This window comes from Martes martes, assembly GCF_963455335.1.
Source record: "Martes martes genome assembly, chromosome: 12".
NCBI classification, from domain to species: Eukaryota; Metazoa; Chordata; class Mammalia; order Carnivora; family Mustelidae; genus Martes; species Martes martes.
The window spans coordinates 82,304,109-82,331,228 of NC_137900.1; the positions used below are offsets into that span (position 1 = coordinate 82,304,109).

The following is a 27,120-nucleotide window of genomic DNA, read 5'->3' on the forward strand; positions in this document are numbered from 1 at the left end:
TACTTCAGCATGTCAAGTGTTTATGAGAAATTAAATAAGCACAAACACAAAAGAAACAGAGGCAACTTCTTATAAAAACCTGTTAAACCATAAACATCAAAAACAACAAATCAAATGACCAACACGGACTTTCGAGAATTGCCATAATACAGCTGTGCTTGACTCACACTTTCCATTTTCCTTTTCTAGAAGTCCAAACTACGTGCACATTGTTTAACAACAGTCAGCACGGCTTACTTGAAAAACTGGGCCCCCCTCCCCACCTCACACTTCTCACCTCTGGGTCCCACCCCCAGGAAAAAACAACTTCCAACTCCTCAGGCTCTTCTTCTATTTGCATTGCATTACTACTCTCACCAGCTTGACTTCTTTTCTTTTTTTTTTAAAGTAGGCTCCACGCCCAGTGTGGAGCCCAGCACGAGGCTTGAACTCATGACCCTGAGATCATGCCCTGAGCCAAGATGAAGAGTCAGGTGCTCAACTAAAAGTCAGGCATCCCACTGACTTCTTAAGATTTATCTCTTGGCTCCTACCATAGGAGTTTAAGGACTTAGTTCTTATAACGTCTTCCCCCACCCCCAGAAATCATTCTCATAGTTACAACACAATTTCAGTTCAATTGACAGTCCACATTCACAGTTATAACCACACAAACACTGGGCACAACTCACCCATCTAGCCTTCCGTGATTACATTTCTTTCCGGATTTGTTTCTTTGCTTTCCTTGGAATCAGTAACAACTGCTTTACTGTATTTATTAATTTAGTTCATAAAACTAAATGAGGTACTTAAGGTAGACTTATCTCTAAACTCTCTTAAGAGAATTTTAAAATGCCTCTAGATGGGGCCAGACACATCAGGTCAATGATGGGTTCCATTTCCACTTCTTGGAGAAATCCCAGCTGAGGCCCTGTCTCAAGAGCTCAAATACAAGCTCTCTGCATCCTGGGCCTTCCCGTCACCACATCCCAAGAGAATCCCCTACTTGCTGGATCTCATGTCTCTCTCCTTTGGGGCTTCTTCTTCATTTGTATGGGATCATTCTCCAGGTGTTCCCTGCATGGGGTCCCTAGGAGGCAGAGGGTTTCTGGCACTGAATGTCGGGGAATGGGGAATGGCTTTGTTTGCCCTCACTCTTGCTGCTGGCTCAGCTGAGTATGTAATGCTGGGCTGGACACCATTCTTCCTCAGCAATCAGGAAGCCCTGCTCTCCTGCCTTCTGGCCTCCAGTATTGCTGCTGAGAATTCTGATGTCATTCCAGCTCTGGGTCCTCCACATCTCACCTTGGAACCTTTCAGATCCTCTATTTATCCTCACGTGCTATGATTTCACAAGGGCGTGGGCATCTCACCATTATTTGTGCTAGAAACAGAGGGACCCTTTCAATGCACAGGTGCCTGTCCCTTCACTCTGTAAGCTCTCCCCTTGCTTTGAGGGTTCCCTTCCCTCTGCTCTGCGTGCCCCATCTCTCAGGACCTCTGGTCACTCACATACTGGAACTTCTGAATCGGGCCTTTCCCTCTTATTTCCTCACCTATCTGTTTCTCTGTTGGATTCTATTTTCTAGAAGATTCACTCAACTTTATCTTCCGGTATTTCTAACTCTCCTATTAAACTCATTATATCTGTAATCATACTTCCAATTTCCAATAGCTCATTCTTCTTTTCCAAGTATCTTTTTTATCCGATCCTCATCTTAGTTCTTATCTAAAGATGTTACAGTATTGAAGTCTTTTAAAGATGTCTGGTTGCTTCTCATCCTTCTATTTCCATGGCCTCTACATAGCAAAGTTCTGTCTGTCTGGCTTTCCTCTTACACACTTCTCCCCTGCTTGGGGAGCTCAGGCCCCCCATCTACCTTTAAAGGGAAAAGTGCTCAGAAGCTCTGAGTGTGGGAAGAACACACCGATGGCAGGCACACTGGCAGAGGACCAGGTGGGGACAGGCTTGTTCTGTTGGAAGACACCCATCTGTCTTTTCTCCCCTCAGAGGACTCTCCATGTTGAGGATGCACATTTCCACTCCTGTTTTCATTCAAGAGACCCACTCCTGCCTTTAGGTGCATCTGGTGACCCACTTCCCCCACCCCCGGTTTATTAAGGTCACCGGAGAGGAAACCGCATGCTCCCCCCACCCCCAGCTCCTGCTAGTGAAGAGAAAGGTCCCCTAACTGCCCAGCATTCCCGCCAAATCTCCCGATTACACAGGGACCAGGTCCTCCTGCCTGCTGAGCCGCTCTGGGCTGTGTAGGCTACACCAGCTTGCTTCCTGTTGGCTTTTCACCCCAAAGGCATGGAGCAGAGTGCTCTTAGTCCTGTGGGCTTGTATCTTTCACCCCTCCACTGTCTCTTTCACAAGGCTCCAGTAGGAAGCAGAGCTCAACGCCCATGTTGAACTCACCACGGTCACCTGTCAGCCTGCACTAAATCAGAACTTCGCTACACGATCAGACAGGAAGGGTATTCCCAGACCAAATGGGACCAGTTAGAGGAAAAGCACAGAGGGACGAGAGGGCCTGGCACACCACGGAGCAGCAGACACTCCAGACACACCAGAAGTACCGTCGTGAAGCAAGCTGGCCACTACGGCAGAACAGGCCAGGGCCTCCATCGGGCTCTGCCATGGACCCGTCTCATGACCCAGAACAAGGTCCTTCCCTTCTTGCTGGTGGCTGATGCCCACAGCACATAAAGGAAGCTCTGATGTTCTGACATAAAGCAGTGAAGACTATCGTCATTGTTGCCAGCCTTATTTTTATACAAACGTTTCTGCAAAAGAGTTTTTAAAGAAAGCAGCCTGTGCCAAGTCAACAGATTGAAATACAAAAGAAAAAGAAGTTATGGCACCTGAAGCAACAAGTCCTTTGGATCGGTGCTTCCTGTTAGACTTCTGATCATTTGTTCTTGACTGTGCAATTTCTTATTACTTTCACTCAAAAGGCTCTTGTAACGATTCTCCACAGCTTTCTCTCTTTCATTCACTTCATCGCGTAGTTTGTCAACTTCATTTCTAAGGTCCTACCAGAAGAAAAAGAAAAAATAGAACTTACTTCATAAGCACTTCAAGATGATCATCTCTCCTGCTTACCGCTATACGAGAGCAAGCTAATACATGCATTTAACAATGTGCACTTCCTTCTCTTTTAAAGTCTGATGAAAACCAGCTTTAAGAAGCAGCCAAAATCTGGAAAAAGCTTTATGCACAGATATTTAGCACAACATTGTTTGCAATACTGGGGAAAAAAAAAAAAGAAACTAAATATCCAATAACAGGGAATTATTTTTTAAAAAATAAGGAATTAACTATAAAGAATATGGCATTTTGGGGTGCCTGGGTGGCTCAGTGGGTTAAAGACTCTGCCTTCGGCTTGGGTCATGATCTCAGGGTCCTGGGATCGAGCCCCGCATCGGGCTCTCTGCTCGGCGGGGAGCCTGCTTCCCCCTCTCTCTCTGCCTGCCTCTCTGCCTACTTGTGATCTCTGACTGTCAAATAAATAAATAAAATCTTAAAAAAAAAAAAGAATATGGCATTTAAAGAAGTGCACAATTATGGCACTGGCTGGCTCAGCTGGTTAAGCATCTGACTCTAGAAACTCAGCTTCAGCTCAGGTTTCGGCTAAGATTACGATCTCAGGGTCCCGGGGTTGAGCTCCATGTTGGGCTTGGCCCTCACCTGAGAGCCAGCTCGTCCCTCTCCCTCTGCTCCTCCCCCAACCCCGCACTGCACACTCTGGCTCTCAAATAAACAAGTAAAATCTTTTTTAAAAAATGCACAATTATGAGGAAAACAAACGCTATACAATATGATGCCGATTGTCTCCTAAATGTTTATACAAAATATTGTTGAGGCTATGAGGAAACACATCAAAAAGAATAACAGTATACCTAAATAGAGGGGCTATGGGGACTTTCAATTGATTTTTTTTTTAATTTTTCTGAGTTTCTAAAATCTCTAAATCAGTCTATATTACTTTCACAATCAGAAAAAAAAAAAGATCTTAAATAATGACATTTACAGTTAACGTGGAAAATGCTTGTATTATAATGTTAAGGGGAAAAACACAAAACCAACAGCGAACAGTGTGATTTGAGCCACCTCAGGATGTATGCTATTTGTAATACTGAAATACTATTCATAACACCAAAAAGCTGGAAACCGCCCAAATATCCACCGTAGAGGAATGAACTAAGGTACATTCTCACAACGGAGCACTCTGAAGTGATCAAGAGAAAGGAATGAGGGCTCTACAAACACAAAGCCTGAAAGTAATCTTCAGAATATACTGCTCAGGTGGGGGGTCAGGAAGACCCCAATAGGGAAAAAAAGTATGGATAACATACTGTCATGTATTCAACTATAAAATAAATTAAATGGTTGTTTATAGGAAAATAAAAAAGAGAACAAGGCAGAAGGAGGGAGCAGAATTCATTTTACAAATGTAACACTGAAGCAAACCAAATGTTTGGATAACTATTTGAAAAATAAAATGAAAATCTCCAACAACTAGAAGCGGAGCAAACAAAAAATAAACCTGTGTATCAAGTTGATTGGTTAACCAAACAGAGAGGAATTATTTCAGTAACTTAAAAGCAGAGTAATTTAGGGCACCCGGTTGGCTCAGTTGGTTAAGCATCTGCCTTTGGGTCAGGTCATGATCCCGGAGTCCTGGGATTGAGCCCCCCATCGGGCTCCCTGCTCAGTGGGGAGTCTTCTTGTCCCTCTCCCTCTGTGCTCTCATTCAAGTAAATAAATAAAATTAAAAAAAAAAAAAAAGTAATTTGTATACCCCTAGTGGGCTATTTCTCTTAGGACAAAAGAGACTACTGCAGAAAATCTTACACTATTTTAATAATCATATTGGAAGAAATAATATTTGTATTATTATTCCGAAACTGTGTGCATGTATATATATTTATTAAATAAGTAATTATTAACGTGATAACCAAGATTACAAACCTAAGAGAATACCAAAACAAATATAAAGTTAAAACATGTCACTGTAAATATGAATTGGAAATATCAATATGAACTTTTATTTTCTGTCATTTCCTTTCTCTCACCAAGAAAGTCTAAAATCAGCATCCTCCCCAGTATCCAGACTATAGTCTCTAAATACCATTTCCCATCAAAAAGAACCAGAATTATCAAAACGCAGTCCCTAGAACAACATTATCAGCGTCACCTGGGAATGGCAAATACAAAAGATAACCAGAACAGCGCTCAGTATCTGTTGGACGGATGGAGAGCTAGATGGGATTGCTCCCATTTTATGAAGGAGGAAACAGGCTCAGATAAAGTAACTTACCCACCATCACAGTCACTAAGGGGCAGCACCTGCCTGATTCCAACTCTGATTGCAAGCCTCTCAGCTCACTTCTGCACCACGGCCAGGGTTTAGATTTCTTTCAAAATGATCCACATCCTCCTATAATCATCCGACACGTGCTTTTAGAAACCTCCCTCTGAAAACTGGGTAACAGGGACCACGAAATCTTGCGTGAAGCCATTTAGGTACATTTTTAAAGTCACAATAAATCCGCCTGCCACCCTGGAAAGATCACACTAAGAAGATCAAGTCTACTTTTTCTTTCTTTCTTTCTTTTTTTTTTTTTTAGAGACAGGGTAGGGGCAGAGAGAGAATCTTAGCAGGCTCCACACTCAGTGTAGAGCCCGACTCAGGGCTCCACTTCACGACTTTGAGAACATGACCTAAACTGAAATCAAGAGTCAGACACTTAACCAACTGGGCCAACCAGGCGCCCTGGTCATGTGTACTTTTTAAGCTTAAAATATTTCTGCATTATGCTATGTAAAAAATATGCACCGCTCACGTGCACAGTAATTACTGGTCCACTTACATCATTTCCACAATTCAGTACTCTCCTCTGCACAAACACCTATAGGATCCATTATTCTGAGGTCTGGTTCAAGTTCTAGTGTATATGCGTGTGTACAACAGTAATTTACTCCATTCTCCCACCTCATTTGCTTATACAATTTTAGCTCAGGTACATAAATTAAGAACTTGCATGTTTTAAGTGATAAAGGTGACTAATGTGCTACATTTCTCCCACGTGTCTCCCAAACTAACACACTTGACCTGTTCCAAAGTCCCACAGAGCATATGTAGCTGGGTCATTCCTCAAGATTAGGGGTTCTTAATCTGAGGTCCACTGAATGGGTCCCTGGGAGCCTATGCAAATTTGTGCGTGCATATATTTTTGGTGGTAGCGGGCCCTCAGCACAAGTCAGGGTCTCAAGGAAAGTCAGGTCACTAAAGACGACAAAGTACTTCTCCTGTTATATGCATTCCTGACAGAAACTACTATTTAACAAGCACAGGCTGAGCCATGCACGTGTCAAGACACTTTTACAGAAAGCACCTCTAACCCTAATGATGGCACACACGGTAAATACTAGGAGTCCTGTATTTGCAGAAAGGAAACCAAGGCTCACGGCGGCTGAGAGATATTTACAAAGCTTTCTGCGTAAGTTCTAGTACTGAAATCTAAGCCCAAGTCACTTAGACTCCAAATTCTGCATTCTCTCCACCCAACTGCACCACTGTTAAGAAAAACCAGTCTGCGACATGGGCTGCCATCGGTCACTAATTCCAGTGCCCTGAGCTAAGCTTCCAGTAACTGAAGGACTCGGGACTGAGGGACTATCCAACCTGAGACGGAGGCCCTCCTGCTAATGAACGGGGCAGGACCAAGGATCTCGGACCTCACGTGAAGGGCAGTCAGAGAAGGCCGGAGGTAAGAGGACCCGGCAGGGAGGGGGAGCTGTGTGCTGCGGCGGCCTTGAGGAGGAGCGGCTGCCATGGCAACACGAAGGCAGCGCAGGGCTCCCAGCTCGGCCCCAGTGCGCTTATAACCAGTTGAGGGGAGGCATGGAGACGGCATGTCTCGCCTAAGCAAAACAATCAGAACTGAAAATTGATAATCTTGGGTGGTTTCCCCAAACCTCTTTCAATATTCCTAGGCTGTGAAGACAGGCAGAACAAGCCCTGAATCCGGGCTCTACTGCTGACTAGCTGTGTGACCACAGACAGATAACCTAAATCCTTACAAGGGCTTCCTTTCCAGCAAATGGGGTTAACAATACCGTCTCCTAAGGTGCTGGGAGGGTTAAACGAGAGAATGTGGGATGGGTGCCTGGCACAAAAGCAGGTGTGTAGGAAATGACCTTCTGTCATCCCCCGCCCCTGCACCCCATGCCTCCCCGCACACATATCCTCCAGGCTGCCTCTACTCCAGGCTTCTTCCTGTGGCCACAGCATCAGCACATCACCAACCAGCCAGCCACCGGAAGCACTCCTCCCCTCCCTCTCACACACTCCTGCCCATCCCACGGGTAACTCAGGCCTGCAGGCGGAGCCAAGCCTCCACACAGAGCTCACAGAGATGAAGGGAAGTATTTGGTGCTTCTATGTGCACACGAGTGCCCAAATCCTGCCCTGCCAACTACCCCTCTCCCCCACCCTACCCTCAGAGTTCTCAAAGGAGTGGAATCCATCAGTATGGTAGGAACCAATCTCAGACCGGGAATCAAAGTACAAGTCGTGAAAATTGCATACCCAAAGCAGGGCTTTCCGATAAAACTGAGGGTTGTTTTCGGTTTTGCTTTTTGAAGGAGGAGGGTATATGCATCTTAAGGAAGCCATCTGCCCAACAAGGGCCAGGCGTGCTTAGGTCTGGGGCAAGAAAGCCAGAGAATCTGGAACTTGGGGTCTTGTCTTAAGGTACAGTAACCACGCGTCGGCAAGGCTGGCCCAGTGAGCATCCCGGACTCTGATCACCCGGACAGTCACTCCTCCTCCCTTGAGGAGGTATTAAAGAAGAAGACAGGCAGAATCTGAAGTACTGGGGAGAAAAGTGAACTCCGTGCACGCTCAGCCCTTCCCTCCCTCCCTCCCACTGCCCCGCCTTCTTTAGAAATTAGCTCGCAGCTGATCATCAGCAACAGCCCCCTAACTGGTCTCCCTATGTCTGTCTTCACCCACCAAATCACACATATACCCCCCTGACATTTACATCTCTACCCAGGACCCTGCAGGGACCCCATGCTAACTGCAGAGGAAGACACCCTACTTAATAAACCTTCTTTCCAGGCTCTCCACCCACTGTGGGCTCCAGCCTAAAGCCTACCTCACCCGACCACCCACTCTTCTCCATCCTGGAAAAAAAAAAGTACAATTCTGCCCGATTCTGCCTGGAGAGAGCATGCTTACCTTGCAAGGCCCAATCCAAGTACCACCTCTTCCGCAAAGCCCCCCCTGACTAATCTGGCCCTCGGCAATCATCCTCCCAAAACAGCACCTTTTTCTGCAAAGCTCTAGAGCATTTAGGAAAGGGCCGGCCCTTTACATCCGTGCCCTCCCGCAGCGCTCACGGCAACCCTGCAAAGCAGACGATGCTCTCATTCCACTAGTTTTACGAATCAGAAAACGGAGGTTCAAAATACTAAAGCAACTTAACCAAACCAAAAGGTGCTGGAATCAGGACTTCAAGTCCAGTCTATTCATGTTCTTTTCATTAAACCAGTGGTTTTTTAAACCGAGCTCAAGAAGCCCAAGGCTGGCCGGCTATCGGTATCATCTAACTACACGTTCCTGGGCCTTCCTCCAAAACCTGACTCAGTTGGCTTGGGGGCAAGAATGGTAATGTGTATTTAATTGTAAGGCAAGGAGCCACCATCCTAAGGAAACTGCCAAGCCCCTTGGGTGCATCTGTTTGACTTGATTCTAAACAAAGGGACAGGTAAGAGTCTGAAAACCCCTCTCTGGTACCAGACCCCACCCTGCTTTCAGGAGAGCGCTGCCACAGCAGGATCTGTGTGTGGTGACATCAACTGAGTGGCCTCGCTTTCTACCTAATGGGCAATTTTCCTTTAAGATTCGCAGGTGCACTCTGGACCAACATGGAACCGAGCGTTGCCTTTGCATACCAGGGCATTCTCAGGGGAGGATGACGGAAAAAAAAAAAAAAAAAAAAAAGGATTATTGTAAAAATAAAATATCCCTATAATCTTAGAATCACATTAGAAATGAAAAGCCAGGCCCTCTTACTTCCTTCTGCAGTCAGCTGGTTTGTTTTATCTCTGGCCAGATGGAGAACGAGAAGGTTCTCATCCATCAAATTTCCACCTTCTCAGGTTTCATGGTGAGAAAGCTTGTCAAAGTGCTCAGTGGTTCCCTTTAAATACACAAAGGAAACTTCTCCAAAATCTTAACGAGGAACAGGAACTCAGTGATGTAAGAATTTCCAGAATTAGTATGAGATAGCGGTGTTCGGGCCACGTTCTGTGGAGCCTGGCTGCCCCTGGGGGCTGCGGTGGAGGCGGGACACCGTGGGGACGAGGCGCCAGGCCCTCCCCTCCCGTCTCCCTGAGCAGCTCTGCTCTCAGGTTTCCTCTTCAGGAGTCATATTGGAACAAAGAATCCCTACGCTCAAACAAACAAACAAACAGAAACCACTGGGATGAGACCATGCTCGCACAGAGCTCTAACAAGCACGTGTGCTACTGCATGCTGCTGGCGTGAGGACGGTGAGGACGGACCACAGAAGTTCTGGGTGGGGAGCTCAGGGTGGCTTTCAGCAGAAAGGAGTGGAGGCTCACACTGGGCAGGGCTCAAGGCCCAGCTGGGTCACTTAGCCACCAGGCACGACATCTCTCTAAATCCCCACCTGAGGATGCGACAGACCATTCCTGCCCTCTCCACCAGCCCACCCGCTGTGCCCCCTTGTGCCAGGCTCATTCATGCCCCCCAAGCCTCCCCAGGGGCCCTCCTTTGACCAGGAATGCAGTTTTATGCCCCCCCCAACGTGCCCCCCAGCAAACAGCTACTGACCCTTCAAGCTTCAGCTCCAATCCACCTCCTCTGTGAAGCCTTCCCTCCCACCCCCTCCCACTCTTAGCAAGTTCCAGGCTCTGTGCTTCCAAAGTGTTTGGCCCATCCCCCTACATGCACTTACCATGCTATATTTTAATTAGCTTTTTGTCTGTGTTCCTAGTCTATATCTCTGCCAGATTCCTTCAGAGACTGTGTCTGATTTGATTCAGTCCTGTACTCCCAGTGCCTAGGACAGAGCCTGGCACAGAAATCATAAAGAACCAGAGATAAGGGAAAGCCTCCAAAACGACGACAGCAATTCCACGTGAAGACTGATGGGAACAGCCTTTTAAAGCAGCTTCCACGGCTGCCCCATGCACGAGCCACTGAGATACTACAGAATCCGTCACTCGAAACGGGTTCTGCCTCCCTTCCTAGAGGGATCAATCAGCTGGAAAGGAACAGACTAGCACTTTCTTCAGAGGAGAGGTGAGTGTGTGGATCAAGGAAGAAATTTACAGCTTTGTTGACTTGGCTGGTAACTGGGCAGACCACATTTATTAGTCAACAGTGTCCATTAGATCCTAGCAGGCAGTGGTTTGTCATTCAAAGTCCTGAGCCAGCATCTGCCAGGCAATTAAAAGCAGGAGAGGAGGAAAGGAGTCCGATCCACTGAGCACACAGGAACCAGGGGACGCGCTTTCTCGTGCATTAAGTTTTATTATTCATTCATTCCTCCTAAAGCAGGTATCATCAACCCCATTGTAGGGGAGAAAACCTGAGTTTAGAGGGGTTAAGCCACTGACCTAAAGTCTTAGAGCTGAGTGCCTGCGAAAGCCGAGATTCGAGCCCCAATCTGGCCCTGTTGCCCACTGCTCCAAAGATACCAGTTCAAACTGTCAATTTCTCCTTCCCAGGGCAGTGGCATCATCACCATCACAAAAACAGCACCTATCCATTGATCAGCTAAGATGTGGCAGGCATTATGTTTGTAACTGCTATCCCCATCTCAGATCATCCCCACAACAAGCTCTGATTTTCTTTTTTTTTTTTCAAGATTTTTATTTATTTATTTGACAGAAAGATCACAAGTAGGCAGAGAGGCAGGCAGAGAGAGAGGAGGAAGCAGGCTCCCTGCTGAGCAGAGAGCCCGACGTGGGGCTCAATCCCAGGACCTGGGACCATGACCTGAGCCTAAGGCAGAGGCTTTAATCCACTGAGCCACCCAGGCGCCCCAACAAGCTCTGATTTTCTAACGAGAAACAGGCACCATCATTTGAAGAGACAAAGTTACTGGCTCACAGTCCAACAGTCAACCAGTGACAGACCAGGACTCAAGGCCAGTTTGACCCGAGTCTCTGCACTCAGCCTCTCTTAAGAGTGACTGGAAATGCAGAGGCAGAATTTCCGCCAGCACAGATCTACAAGGACTCCCATTCAGACTCTTTATACCTGATTAAACCAAAAACAAGGCAAGGGGAGCTCTGACCCTTGGTAAGAATCACACGACCTCAGGTCTATGCTCCCAGGCCTGCCCAACCAGCCTACAGACACTGACTCCAAATGCCGTGTTTTGACTATGGATCACCAGAGATGCTCTGAACGCTGTCATAATCTCGTCTGGAGCTATCCATCAACAAACACATGTGAAACCAGAGGGGTTCAGGATGAACTACCCTGAAATTAAACCAGCTCCTGTCAAAGCACACGGGATTAGCCAGCTGGGTGACGGGTACAACTTTAATTAGATTTTTGGGTTTTAGCCAGCAAATGCATCCCCACAGAGCTAAGTGCCCAGGTACTGAAGCACACACTTGTCAGAGTAGCGGACGACAGGTCTCAAAACAGATGAGAGCATTATGAGACAGTCTGGGGAATACAGCTAAACCAATGTCTCATATACGCTGCTTCTATAAAGCAGAAGAAAAAGACTAGCACTTGCTCCTCTCCCCACCCACCCCAAGTTGCATACTGAATGCCTGAACCAGAAAGAGCAAATCTAAAATAAAGGTTTACCTCTATCACTTTCCACCAAATGCACACTCACACTCACACACACACACACATGCACACACATGCACACATACGTACATACTAAAAAGGAGAGCCTTAAGTCACTGGAGCCAAACAATGCATTAAAGTCAAGGTGTGAGGGCAGGGACGTGACAGTCCGAGCAGCATTCCTGTTAAAAACCACACAAACTGCGATACGTTCAACATCGCTGTTAGGACACCAACTTGGGAATACGGGGTTTGTTGCTGGTTTGTTGCAAGGGCCTCCTGAATGTCTTTGTGGGGATTTGGGTCCCTCTGGTGACAAGGGGGTATAATATAAGAAAGCGGATCTTTCCAGCTGTAGAAAGATCTCCCAGGTAAAAACCAAAGCTTGTATTCACCAGGGCCTACCAACAATGCCCGTTCCACTGCAAGTACGCCACGAATGTCCCCTGGATAAACAAATGAACGACTGCAAAGGATACCACGTGCTGAGTCAGCTGGCACTAGGTTGCCGCAATCACAGGCAATGGGAACGAGCAGGCTGCTCATGGCCCAACCCCACAGTGCCCGGGCACCATCAGACACGGTGGACGCACACGCCCCAGCCACAAGATGCCCGTTCACATAGGAGCTGTCTCCCTCCGGAGAGATTAGCAGCACACACAATGACTGGGCAAGAAGGCTCTCCAGCGTGAGCAAAGGATGGTATGACAGCACCCAGAAGATAACCGGTTGGCTGACCATCAGAAAGAATCCAGGGGGGGCGCCTGGGTGGCTCAGTGGGTTAAAGCCTCTGCCTTCGGCTCAGGTCATGATCTCAGGGTCCTGGGATCGAGCCCCACAACAGGCTCTCTGCTTGGCAGCGAGCCTGCTTCCCTTCCTCTCTCTCTCTGCCTGCCTCTCTGCCTCCTTGTGATCTCTGTCTGTAAAATACATAAATAAAATCTTAAAAAAAAAAAAAAGAAAGAATGAATCCAGGGAATGCTAAAACAACAACAACCGGCATGCTTGCCAGTGGCCCCCCGCAGGGCTCGTCCATAAACGGGGCTGCAACATTGCTGAGTTGGTAGTTCTTGTCCAGGAAACAAGAATAACGGGAAATGGCCAGACACTGTCCCCCGGACTGGAAACCACACTCCTTACAAGCTCACGGACCTGGGTGGCACAGACGAGGCCACAACACTGCTCTCACTGCAGGTGGTACAGGCAAAGGCTCTGGCCTGCTCCCAGAACCTTTCAGCAGCCCTCCAGAGGGGCACTGCCCTTGGGCCGGAGGGGCCAGCCAGAGCTGTCCTTTTACCTTAACCTGCTCATCTTCAGACACTGGAGACCCTGTAATCGAATTTCCCTTTTTACTTCGCTGCCAGGAGCCACCAGCTGAATTTAAGTCCCCGTCTTTGGTAGGGGATTGGGTACCACAGCACGCATTTCTCCTTACTCACTCTGCTTCCATCTCCCTCGTCACCTTTTTTTTTTCTTGACCTGAATGCCTTCACCTTTATTTTTAATCTCATTTTTATGACTTCCCATAAACCTCTGAAAATGTTTTTGTAACATCAAAAGGAATAAATTATAATCTTTAAAGTTCCAAGTAATACTTTAGAATACCTCAAATTGGGCATTTTTTTTTGTTTCCCCAAAAATACCGTATGTTCTCATACCTCTGTGCCTTCGCCCTCCGTACAAAACCCTCTGCTCCCTTGCCTATCGATTAACCTTTATTTAACTCAAGCTTCAGGACCAGTTCACAAGTTCCTTTCCCCAAGAGCCTTCTCAGACTCTGCAAGCCACTTCCTGGCTCTGTGTTTCCAGGGTATTCCATTCACATTGCTATCATGGAACTGTCCCCATGCCTAGCAGAGGGCCTGCATGGTGTTCAATGTTGCTGAATATATGCACGGATTCCTTTCCTTTGCCAGGGCAGAAATAGAGGCACTAGGGGAGCCTGGGTGGCTCAGCTGGCTAAGCATCCGACTCCTGATTTTGGCTCAGGTCATCATCTCAGGGTCCTGAAATCAAGCCCTATCTTGGGCTCCACCTCTGCATTTATCCCGACACCATAAGGCAAACCACCACCCATGATGTTCCCAGGCGCTGAACAAGCCAGCACCCCAATGTCCGGGGTGAAACATTCCTATGAGACGGACACAGCCATAGTCTTAGACCATAACCAGAATGTAAGCAGAGATACCACTGTGATGCAGTGCAGACACAAAAGGAAAGAAGCCATGGCCAAACTGTCTTACCAGAAACACAGATGACCTGAGCTTCAAAAGGAGTCATGAGGAGATGCAGGTAAGCACTCAGAGTGGATAGTGGCAGCTTTGGTCTGGGTAACTGCTCATCCCTCCCAAACATGCGCTTCTAGACGAGGCTGTCAATGATGGAACCCACACGCGTGCGCCTGAGCACAAGCACACACTTCTGACAAAGAAGAATGGGTACATGACCCACATCGGGCCTCTGGCTGTCCTGACAGGGACCCAGTGGGGGCAATGGAGCGTGAGAGTCCTCCTTCCTCTTATGTAATAAACCGGAAATATGTGACCCCAGCAGGACACCAACAGTGGTCCAACCACCCGGAACTGGAGTAAGGAGATGTGAGACAAAGAAGCCAGTTCCCAGAGACCGAGCTTCAGTCCCAGCAGGGTTCCAGTCTCTGTACCTCCAGCACTGTAGTCACACAAGACAAGAAATTTCTCTTTTTACCTAAGTTTTTTCTGCCGGTTTCTGTCACTGGCAGAAAAAAACAAAAGCAAAACCCTCCCACCCTCCAATATACTTGACCCCAAGCCCTTCCTCACTGTCACATTCCCCTTACTTTCTTCACCAAACAGCGCTTCCCTCCTTACAAAGATGTGTATGCATTAGAGGAATACAGTCAGCTGTCAACAACAGCCCAACATTATTCCAGAAGCACCAAGGTTTACATGAATAAGTGAATTATGGAACCACCAAACAATGTCTGACACCAGAGGGACAGGTAAATGAACTACAGCCTGTCTACTTGATGTAATATTACACAGCCATTTCAAATATTTACCAAGAGTAAGTTATAATGTGAAAAAAATCACATATTTTATATAGATATAGATATAGATATATAGATACATGTGTATCCCCAATCCAAATTCTACTGAATGAACCTTTTTCTAATGACAGTGAGGGTGAAGAGGACAAGCTATGTTAAGTTAAGAGGAACTTATCCAGCAGTAAGGGTGTAAGACCAGACTATGAAAACTGCACCTCCATCAAAGGGCCATCTGGCCAGTCTTTTCTTTACCTCCTCCATTCAGCACCCTACCCAAACCTTATTCCTCTCGCTCAACTCAAGTGTCACCTCCTCCTAGAAGGTTTCCCGACTACTGCATTCCACCAGGATCTTTTGCACTGACTCCACAGATTTTAAGCTGCTTTGCATTTTGTCACATATAACATCTCCATTGTCCTTAGGAAAGAGGAAATTTTCAGAGGTCACATCTCATACTTCCATCAATATCTAAACCAGGGACACTTGGGTGTTCAATAACATATGGGAAACATATTTTAATAACATGTAGTAAACCGCTACACTCCAAGATCGCTGGTGGCAGCATAAATTGGGCCAGCCCACTGGGCAAATAATTTGGCAACATGATTAACTAGTATAAAATATTTGTGCCATCTCACCTAGTAAACTCACCCAAATCCTAGGAACTTCAAGGGAAATGCCTTTAGGCCCAAAGATGTTATTGTGGCATCATTTAAACAACCAAGGTATCCGAGAGAGTAGGAAATCAAGGAAAGCATGTGAAATGTATTCAACCAAGAGCAAGCCCCATTCAACACGACCATTCTGGAGGCCGCACGACATGGAAAGACACCCATGATAAAGTAAGGGGTCAAAGAACACAGAACAGTAGTCAGCCTCTCACTAGATTAGGGGCCTAGTTGCACCAGGTCTGAAGGGTGACACTGAAAACCAGGAAGAGTTACCGTGTTATTGGGGTGGTGGGTGATGTTTTATTTTTAATGGTTTATTTATTTTTAATGGTATATTTATATTTAATGGTAGGTGATGTTTTATTTTTCTAAATTTCCATTACCATTCCCTTAATGTTCATTAATATTTTTGTTAAGATATACAAACATCTGTATTTCAATTCTCGTGTCAGTGTTAGCGTTAGGATTTCAAGCAGGGGATCCTGACGACCCCTCCAGAGCAGGCTCTAGAGAACTAAACTGTAGTCCCTAGAGGTTCCCTTTGAGAACTCTACTCTAAGGACTCTGCCCACCCGAGGTCCTCTGCCAGCCCAGGGTGCCTGTGCAAGTTATTCATAGCGTGTCAACAATCACTCAGACTCAGACCCTCCCCACCTCCCTACGCCAAGGCTATGCATCTGAACGTGACTCTTAGGACGCTGAATACTTAAGTTTAAATACAATAGAAATTTTCTTTTTTTTTTTTAAGATTTATTTATTTATTTGAGAGAGAGTATGAGCAGGGGGAGGGCGAGAGGGAGAGAGAAAACCCACAAGAAGACCCCCTGCTGAGCACAGAGTCTGAAGCAGGACTTGATCCCAGGACCCCGAGATCATGACCTGAGCCAAAATCAAGAGTTAGACAGTTGGAGCACTTGAGTGGCTTTGTCGGTTAAGGAACTGGCTCTCGATTTCGGCTCTCTCCCTCTCCCCCTTCCCCAACTCACTCTAAATAAATAAACAAATAAATAAAATCTTATAAAAATTAAAAATGAAAAACTAAAGAGTTGGACATCTAATTGACTGAGCCACCGAGGTGCCCCTATAATATAAATTTTTAAAGATAAACTATTTTTTGCCTACCAGATCCAGAGAGAAATTTTTAAATGCTAACATCCAATGCTGAATGAACAGTCTTTTAAACAGGACAAACCTGGTATAATCATTCTGGGAAACAATTTGAGTACAGCTATATAATAATGTTAAAAATATTCACACTCTTTGACCCAATAATTATGACTTTATCAGGAAATAATCAATGTTAAAAATATTTAGATGCAAGGACATTTGCTATCACATTTGTTATAAGGCAAAAAAAAAAAAAAGTGTGACAACCTAAATGTTCTACCATAAGGGACTAAATAAACTGTAGCACATCCAAGTGATGAAATACTAACGCTTGCACCAAAAAACAAACATAAGTTTCTGAAGAACACTCAGAACATGGCAACACACCAAAAAGAGAATACGGAATTAATAAAGCATTTGCAAAACTGCATTTCTAGGTTGATACCAATAATGTATGTGTGTGGGTGTGTGCACGTGCATGTGAGACAGAGAGAATTTCAAGATGATGAGATGATGTGAAATATTTTCTCCTTTACACTTTCCAGATTTTTCTAAGTCTTCTGCAGAGGTCTCCCTAAAACCAGAAACAGCTATCAAGAGCCGCAGCCCCACCACGCCACTGCTGCTCACATGAATGATGTGGTCGCCTCTGCTCCTCTCGCGACGGGCTTCCTCCAAGTCCTTCTCCAGCCTCTCCCTCTCCTGCTGCAGGGCGCTCAGCTCCTGGGTGACTTTCTTAATGTTCCTTCGAAGTCTGTGGTTCTCTGCACTCTTGCTGAGGTTTTCGGAGTTCAGCTGTGCCAGAAGGGCTGCCTTCTCTAACAGAGCAGCCTCATAATTTTCAGACCCCTACAAGAGGAGGGAGACAGGGGAGATGAGCTGATTTCTGAACCACACTAAACACACCAAGAAATCTCTGCTCCTTTTTCACCTTGGGGTCAGTGGAAGGGAGTTAAGAAATGAAAAGAAAGGGGCACCTGCGTGGCTTACTGGGTTAAGCCTCTGCCTTCGGCTCAGGTCATGGTCTCAGGGTCCTGGGATTAAGTCCCACATCGGGCTCTCTGCTCAGCAGGAAGCCTGCTTCCCCCTCTCTCTCTGCCTGCCTCTCTGCCTACTTGTGATCTCTCTCTGTCAAATAAATAAATAAAATCTTAAAAAAAAAAAAAACGAAAAGAAAAAGATTAACATAAACAACCTCCGCCACCCAAAGCACAAATAATAGAAGATTCTAAAATAACACAGAGTAATGATTATGTTACCATGTTGATGTTACAATGTTGACATAAAGAGGGGGAAAAGGCTACAACTATGTAAAAGAAGTGGTATTTTTTTCTTTTTTTAAAGACCCCAAGGAAAAACACAGAACGTCAGAAACCATCTTTAGTTAGGTGGGTACATGGGTGATTTTCTTCTTTCACTTCTTTCAAATGTTCTAAGGCTACCGAGCATGTTACTTTTGTAATCATTTTAAAAAGAAAAACTTCATCACGTTATTTATAAAAGGTAGAACACGAAGAGCGCCATCTGACAAGCAGAGGCGGATTCAAGCACGGGCAATGCTCCCAGAGGTTAGAGCAGCTTGGACCCATAGTCATCGGCATGGCAGTCCCATGGCCACCTAGTGGCCATAAATTCAGCAGAGTCCAAGGGTTAATCGTGTCCAGAACATTCTTACTTCATTAACACACAGTTTAGTAGAAAATACATATGTGATTATCAAGCATTTGAAAAAATAGTGTAACTTACCAATAATCAAAAAGAGCCAATTAAAACAAGCTTTCATTTAACAAGATGGTTTTAATGAGAATATACAGTGCCGGCGAACTTACTATGAAGCAACACAATTAATACTAACTTTTCAAGAGCTGACCAAGCATCCAGAAGCCAAGAAATATACTGGCAAGAATGTAAATTAACGTAACTCTCTATGGACAGATTATATACTTCAAGTGTCCGTGTACAGGATAGACATGTTCACACTCATCCCAATGATTCAGCTCCCAGGATTCAATCTCAGGGGAAGAATCCAAAATACGAAAAAGCCTTATGTATACAGTCATCCATCACAGATTTACTGTAACAGGAAAAACTAAGAACCTAAACCGATAACATGGAGATATTCCAAGTCACAACATGGTATGAAAAAACAGAAGATTAAATCGTAAATGCTCTAAAAAAATAAAATCTAAGCATAGGAGAAAGCTGAGGGAAAAAAACCTCAAAATGTTAACAGCATGGCTGCGTGATCTCCTGATTCCCCTTTTTTCCCTCTTTCTAGTCTCCTGAAAGAAAATTTGAAACACATATATTACTTATAATCAGGAGAAAATAAACTTTTTTTTAAAAATCTGTTCTTTGGATGAGACAAAGGCTCATGATTAAAAATTCAAAAGCAAGGGACCACAACTCAGACTGTAGGGTAAAAGAACTGGCTCCAGCTTCTTGGCCTTTCCAGGAGATCCAGCTCCACCACCGATACTGGTTAAGTCCTAGTTGTTAGGAGACATGGGCTAGAGCCACCGTCAATCCCGGAGAGGTGAGGCCCAGCCATCCCCTATTTCCCCACTGCTACTTAAGACCTAGCAACAGGGACTGAGGGGGAACCCAATTCACATTTCAAAGTCGGTTTTGCAGAAGCTTCCATTTTATTTTCCTTTAAAATAAAAAAAAAAATTAAGATTTTATTTATTTATTTGAGAGAGAGAGTACACATGCAAGAGAGAGTGAGTGCATGAGCAGAGGAAGGGGCAGAGGGAGAAGGAGAAGCAGGCTTCCCGCTGAGCAGGGAGCCAGAGGACATGGGGCTTGATCCCAGGACCCAGGGATCATGATCTGAGCTGAAGGCAGGTGCTTCACCAACTGAGCCACCCCGGCACCCCTAAAATCAAATTTTAAAAAAAGAGTGGGAAACCAAGGTCACGAGGCCTAAAAAAAAAAATATCTGGGGCAATGCTTATTTATATAAACTCAAAAAACAAAAGAATATAAGAAAAACTCCCATCTTGAGCCATTTTTATGTTATATTTTATTAAGCACTGATTATATATGAGGAGCTAAACCAGGCACTTTTGCACATACCGTAGTTCCACTCCTCATACCAACCCTACGAAGTACACATTACTGTCCTTATCTAAGCCACCAAGGCTCAGAACTGTTAAGTGACATGGGGCGCCTGGGTGGCTCAGTGGATTAAGCCGCTGCCTTCGGCTCAGGTCATGGTCTCAGGGTCCTGGGATCGAGTCCCGCATTGGGCTCTCTGCTCAGCGGGGAGCCTGCTTCCCTCTCTCTCTCTCTGCCTGCCTCTGTCTACTGTGATCTCTCTCTCTGTCAAATAAATAAATAAATCTTAAAAAAAAAAAAAAAAGAACTGTTAAGTGACGAGCCTGTCATCAGACTGTAATTGATTAAATCTGGGACTCTCTCCACAGCACTACACTGCCGTGCCCATTCCAGGGAAGATTCCAATTAACACCAATAAACTAGTAAGAATTAAAACAAGAAGACTGAATTCAAAGAGGGGGAGGCTAGAGCCAGGAACACCAATTAGGAGCCTGTTAAACACAGGCCAGCCATGGTGACAATTAAAATAATAGTTATCATAAAGCAATGAATGTTCTGTGGGTTATCGTGCAAATAATGATGACAGAGCTTCTTTTAGAAAGTTCAAATTCATACTCACACCATAAAGATACTGTCCATGTTCCATTTTCCTTAAGCGGCCCTCTGAGACACCCTGAAAAGTTTTGTCCTTTTGCTGCATGACCCCCTGCTTTCGGAACTCCTGTCGTCCGAGGGGGGCTTACAAACACACGGCAAAACGTTTGGTGTCATTAGACCTAGTCAGAAACTCAAGGCCAAACATTATATGAGCCAAACCACGTTTGGCTCCATTCCCCACGGTTCGGAAACATGATGAGTCTAACAGAGAGAGTCACAGAGCCCAGGGTTCAAAGCTCAATTCCAGCCACGTGGCTTAGGAGGAGTTAACTTTTCTGCTCCTCAGCTTCCTCGTCTGTGAAATCTCTGTTTCACGGGGCGGTCATGAAGACGAAACATGACACCAAAAGTTCCGTGTCTGGGAGTGCGGGATCAATAAATTCAGTTCCTACTCTCCGGCACGTGCATGATCTTCCATTCCCAGCCAAGAGATAGTACGGAGAGTTTCCTCCAACTAAAAGCTATTTGCACAACACCGTGAAGAGAGGGCTTGCGAAACCAACCGCAGTGTCTGCTCTATTTTTATGTCGGCTGATACTACCCAACTTAAGGAAGACTTGACAACGTTTACTGAGTTACTACCTATGCCCAGGTGCCCCGTCTTACGTAATCCTTGTGAGGATTACGGGATTTAAGTGTGATTACCCGGATTTTACGAGGCGTAAGCAGGCTGGGAGAGCTCAAGGATCTGGCCCACGGCTACAGCAGTAGTGAGGAGCAGATCAAGATTCCAACACATGTCCCACCCACATTCCCCCAAATAAAAACAATGCGGCACATACATACAGAGGCCTACATGTGGCTGTTTAAAAAGTGTTGTTTAAGGGGCACCTGGGTGGTTCAGACAGTTAAGTCATGACCCCCCCATCCTGGAATCGGGCTCCCTGCTCGGTGGAGAGTCTGCTTCTCGCTCTCCACCTGCCTGCCGCTGCTCTGCCTACTTGTGCTCTATCTCTCTGTCAAATAAATAAATAAAACCTTAAAAAAAAAAAAAAGGCTGTTTAAAAAGCATTGGGATAAACACACACACACACACACACACACAAGTGCACGTCAAACCGCAGAAACCTGAGTAAGAAGTAGGGATTGCACCAAGGTCGATGTCCTGGTTGTGATGTTGTTACTAAAGTTAGGGACAAGGTCACCTTTGGGAGAACCAGGTAAAGAGTATACAGAAATCAACTGCATGTGAATCTACAATCATTTCAAAATGAAAATTTTATAAAAGGAGTGGGCAGATCTATATATACTGTTATGATAAGAATATTCGATGAAAAAGATTATAGAACAGAATAGGTCTGATCCCTTCTACTTTCTCAAAGGCTGTATGTCTGCATAAATACGCATTGAAAGAGTCAAGGTGTTAATAGTGAACATCTTTAGACACGAGTTTATTGGTGACATCTATCAACCTCTTTCCACAGTTTTAAGTATTTTATAAATTCCTACAATGTGCAATTTTACTTTTATAGCTGAGCAGGGTGGGGAGGAGAACAAAATGCACAGGTATGCCCCACTTTTCAAAAGTTCACATTATGCCACTTCGTCTTACCAAAGACTTACAATAGCACCTGTTTTCACTAACCGAAAGAAATCAGAAGAGGATTCGCACTTTCATGAAAAAAGGCACCCAGTAACATTCACAGACAGACACAGTGATTCAGTGGTTGCCAGATGAGAAGGAGGTGGAGAGAGGGGCAAAGAGAAGAATGGGGTTAGTAAAAGGTACGCACCTCCAGTTATAAAACAGGTCACAAGGATGTAATGCCAACACAGAGAACATAGTAACACTGTAACAACTACATGTGGTGAAAGGTGGCAGCTAGATTTACCATGACCACTTCGTAATACATATAGACACTGAATCACTATGTTGTCCACCTGAAACTAATATAATATTGTGTGTCAACTACACTTCAATAAAAAAAAATTAAGTGAAAAGGGCATTCCGCCTTTGTTAGGCAGTGAGCCTTTACCCACTGAGCTCCTACACGGCATCCCAACCACACCTCTGAACTGCGAAGTCTGGGGAGTTTCTGTGCTTTATCTTGATTTATTTTGTGTATCTCTTAGCAAGATGATGTGTCCTAAAGGGTCAGAAAAGCCTCAAAAAGAGAGGTTGCTTTTGGGTCTGAGAATGCTCAAAAATGTTTCCATCCAAATCAATGGCAATTGCTTCTTTGCTTTACGCCATTTTGGCTAATAAAGATTTCATATGGAAGCTCTACTTTTGGATAGCAGGGAAAACCTGTATTTCCCATTTGAAATTACATACTTTTCAATGGGTCTACACATAGCAGCAGGCACCCCACATGGCAGCCTTCACAGAGGCACACCTGTGACTACAATTCACATCTCTGCACTGTGGCAACCACTCCAAGAATGGGAGTATCACAGCTGTTGTCTCAATGTCAGGCTTAATGCCAGCCCTGTGAACTTCGGCTGTTCTATTCAATCTGCAATTAGTTCAGATCACATGCATCCCCAAAAGGTCCCACTATGTGAAAGAAAATGCATTTTCAAGGGCCTGTGCAACATTCAAATGTAGACCTTATAATGAAACAGCCGATATAACCATACCATGGGCATTTACTCACACACTCACACACTCACACACACACAATCAGAACAGTGGCAAGGACACAGATTTTGGGGGTGCCTGCATGGCTCAGTCATTAAGCATCTGCCTTCAGCTCAGATCATGATCCCTGGGTCTCAGGATCGAGCCCAGCATCGGGCTCCCTGCTCAGCAAGAAGTCTGCTTCTCCTTCTCTCACTCCCCCTGCTTGTGTTCCCTCTCTCACTGTGTCCCTCTCTGTCAAATAGATAAATTAAATTTAGAAAAAAGAAAAAAGAACACAGATTTTGGAATGAGACTTAAGTGCAAGTTCCAACAACCTGCCAAACCGGTAGACATGCTACCTCCATGGCTAAGGACTAAAGGAGCATGCAGAACCTAAGGACTTTCAAAAGTTTGGGGCTTCTGCATCTTACAAGACAAGAACCCCAGCCAACACTGTAAGTGACAAGCCCTCAAAAGTCAGGGGCCCCTAGCTGGCTCAATCATTAAGCATCTGCCTTCAGCTGAGGTCAAGATCCCAGGGTCCTGGGATAGAGCCCTGCATCGGGCTCCCTGCTCAGCAGAGAGCCTGCTTCTCCCTCTCTCTCTGCCTTCTTGTGTTCCCTCTTTCACTGTCTCTCTGTCAAATAAATAAATAAAATCTTCAAAATAAATAAATAAAAGACCTCAAAAATCATTCTGAAAGTCTTTTAACTAGGACTGATGGTTAGGAAATTCATAAATGTTATGTGATAAATCTGGGTAGCATTTAAATGTTCAAGGCCCAACATAACAAGCAAAATATCAGCGATTATAGGGATGTCTGTCTGGTCTCTCTTGTCAACTGCCAACATTGTTTTCCTCAAGCAGTAGGAAATATCAATGGCGTTCCTAACAACTCAGCTTTTAAAACTTGTTATTTTCAAAGCAAGAGGGGGAAAAAAGCCATCTCAGTGTAATCCCAGCTCCACTCCATCAACCAAATGGCAGGGGAGGCAAATCTGAGATTCCAAAGGCAGAGACTTGCCTATGCTTCTAGTGCATCATGATTTAAACCAAATTACTTCAATTATTCTTACTGTGAACCAGAGCTCTGCAAAAGATAAGACGTCGGACATGAATCTTAAGAATCAAGCAGTCTTAAATTAAACTTAACTTCTAACTTCTAGCTTATAGCCAAAAATACCATGGGGGGAGAGGCAGCAGGGAGACCTTTAAGCAGTATGGGCCTCAATCAGACGATGGAACCTTATTGACTCATTATTAGTAATAGGGATACACTGTATAGAGAAACTAGAAACAGGGCAAGAAAATATTAAGAAACTAAAAACACAAAACTAAAATTAACCAGAAAGGTAGAACATCAAGGAGGTGAGCAGCAGGGGTCCTTAGAGTACAAGGCTGGGGGGAAAAAGGAGAAAAGGCAGGTCAAATCAAGCTATGGAAGTGACACGTGGCAGGGAGCAGCTGAACTAAAGAAACCAGGTCAGGGGCGGGGGGTGGGGGGGAGGTGGGTAAAAGGGAAGGCCTGGGGGAGACTGGCTCTGAGGCAAACCCTGGCTCTCTCGCTTAAACCACTTCTGTGACCCTATACAAGTTAATTGACTTGACCTGAACCTGAACCTTGACTTGACCTGAGTAAGTTGACTTGACCTGAACCTGGATATTCACAGTGCCTCCTCCATGATCTGCTGCACAGATCCCTTGAGCTAATCCAGAGAGGGCCCTGAGCACAGGGCTTTGCACATAGTATGTGTGCAGTAAATGCCAGCCATTACTATCAACAACTACTACATTTTAAATCCTGGCCCTGCCCCAGCGAGCTGTGTGACAATCGATAAGCTGCCCACCCTCGCTGAGCTTCAAAAACCCCACAAATACAGCAAGAATGATAATGCCCTTCCCCACAGGGCCGTGAAGATGACAGGAGGTAACACACATCTTGCACGGTCTCCTAACCGTGGGGGTCGCTGCCACCACTGCCATTAGCGTAGTGAAGAGGGGGCTGGAGAAGACCCCAGAGCTGGGAGAGAACATCTTTTCCTGAGACTGGTAACTCCATTAACATAGGCCATGCAGAGTCTTCCCAGGCTCCTCTCAGCCGCTAGGTCTTGCCCTCCCCAGCAGTCTGGACCAACGGCACAGCCACTTCAAGCCAAGTGAACGCTTACCTGGAATTTCTGTGTCTGTGCTTTCAGGGGCACGTCTGTGACTTTTGCAAAGGCAGCACTGAGCTCTTCGATCTCAGAGCTAAGGTCTTCCACCTGGGTCAAAGGAAGAACAGCAGCCAAGTGTGCAACGGGACAACTCAAGTGCTCTTCCTGCTGGACGGCGCAGTCTTCTGATCAAGGGCTTCGTCGTCAGGGAAGGTATGAAATCGAAGAAGTGGGCTCCAACTCTGGCCATTCACTAGCTAGGGGACTTCTTAATCCCCTTTGGCCTCAATTCCCACAACCAGAAGACGAGGAGACTACTAATCACCTCACTCCAGCTTCGGTAGGGCTAGGGAAGTGATGGGTACTGGTGCTAAAATCAGGCCTGGCTGAGAAGCAGCATTCAGCACTGCTGCCTGTAGAGAGGGGCCTGGCCACTCCCAGAATCTCTCATCTCTGCTGACCTCCTCCTGTACCCCCGTCAGCGGTGACGCCCATGGCCACATGCTGGACTTGGCCAGCACCCACGACGGCCCCTCCACAGTGCTACTCTACACTGAAGGTCTCCAACTTCAGCTGGGCCCTGAACTCCCACATTAAGCAATGGTAGAAATGGTAACTACTATTACTATGAGCCAAATCTCTGCCGCATCTGACACCGGTGATTACCCAGACTCTCCCCTTTTATCTTCTTCGGCACCACGGATTCCTGGTTCTCTTCATACTTGTGCAATCATTCCTGTCTCCTCCGTGCCCTCCTCTCCCCGTCCCTGAAATTCTGATGTCCCCTGCGGCCCCATCCTCAGCCTTGTTCTTCCCCTTCTATACATTCCTGAGACAGACAGACCCACTCCTAGAATTGTAACTCGCACCCGAGTTCTCTCCAGGCTTGAGGCTGCCACTGCCGTCTCCCCCTGGACATCCCACCTTGGTGGTCCACGAGCTCCCCACAGTCAACACTTCATAAACAGACTCACTGCCTCCATCACCAAACCCACCACGCCATCACTGACACGCTGGTGTCAGTGGCACCAGCATCTCCCAGCCACTCCAGCCAGACCACCAGAAGCCATCCTCCACGGCTCCTTCTCTCAGTCCTATATCCCCTCAGCAAATTCCCCCAAATTGGCTTCGAATTTTTAACTATTTCTCATCATTTCTAATTTCATTTCCTGAATAAGGGTTACCCCTCCGTTCCTATTTAGCAGTGACCACTGCTGTAACTCAATCTTTCTTGACTCTTGCCTCTGCTACTGGCCTCCCTACCGCCATTCTCTCACTCCTGTAAGTCACTCCCCAGATAGAGCCCAGAGTCCTCACTGAAATGCACATGTGATCACAGCCCTCCTCCTGAAGAGCCCTCAGTGGCATGCCACCTAAATAGCCAAAAACGACTAATTCCACCACCACCGGCCAGCCCCATGCAATGCCCCCTCTGCCAGTTTCTTCTCTAGCCTCCCTTAGGTTCTGCACTTAATGCCCGGACAACCTCAAAATGCTTTTGGTTCCACAAATACCCATCAGACTCTTTTCTAACTTAATGGATTAACCAGTGCCCTCTTCTCTGCCTCCCCTCCCAACCAACTCCTACTCATCCTTCAAGATTGAGCTCAGACACCATCTCCACCAGGTACTGCTCCCCATGTACACACCCTAATCTGGAACAGGTTCCCTGCCCTCTACTTGCATAGCCCCCAACACGTCCCTCAATCACCGCACCTTCACCCTGTCTTTCTTCCTCACAGGACCCACGAGCAGGGCTAGGTTTTCTCCTCTGTACCCGTGCCTCACTCAGTTACTGAGAAAACAACACACTACTATGCTGACAATACTTAAACAGCAAGGAAACACTGGCCACAACCTTGGATCCCACAGGCAACGACCCAGGGAGCTCACTAGTTCACAGGCATGGCCTGGCCTCCTAAAAGTCCTTTAATCTCAATCTTGTCTTTGCAAGACTGGGCCTTGTCCAACGTGGCAGCCACTGACCACCTGTGGCTGCGGGGCACCTGAAATGTGGTTCGCCTGAGACGCGATGTGCTGTAGG

General features: G+C 45.9%; 1 protein-coding gene across 1 annotated transcript in view; it reads right to left on the bottom strand.

Annotated features, from left to right (window-relative positions):
* The window catches only part of CDK5RAP2 (CDK5 regulatory subunit associated protein 2), a 170,196-nt gene that overhangs the window by 92,202 nt on the left and 50,874 nt on the right, over positions 1–27,120 (bottom strand). The window contains exons 11-13 of the mRNA XM_080819542.1: positions 25,092–25,184; positions 17,274–17,492; positions 2,848–3,018 (exon numbers count right to left, since the gene is read on the bottom strand). Coding sequence (XP_080675668.1) covers positions 2,848–3,018; positions 17,274–17,492; positions 25,092–25,184 — 483 coding nt within the window. The remainder of the gene's footprint in view (positions 1–2,847; positions 3,019–17,273; positions 17,493–25,091; positions 25,185–27,120) is intronic.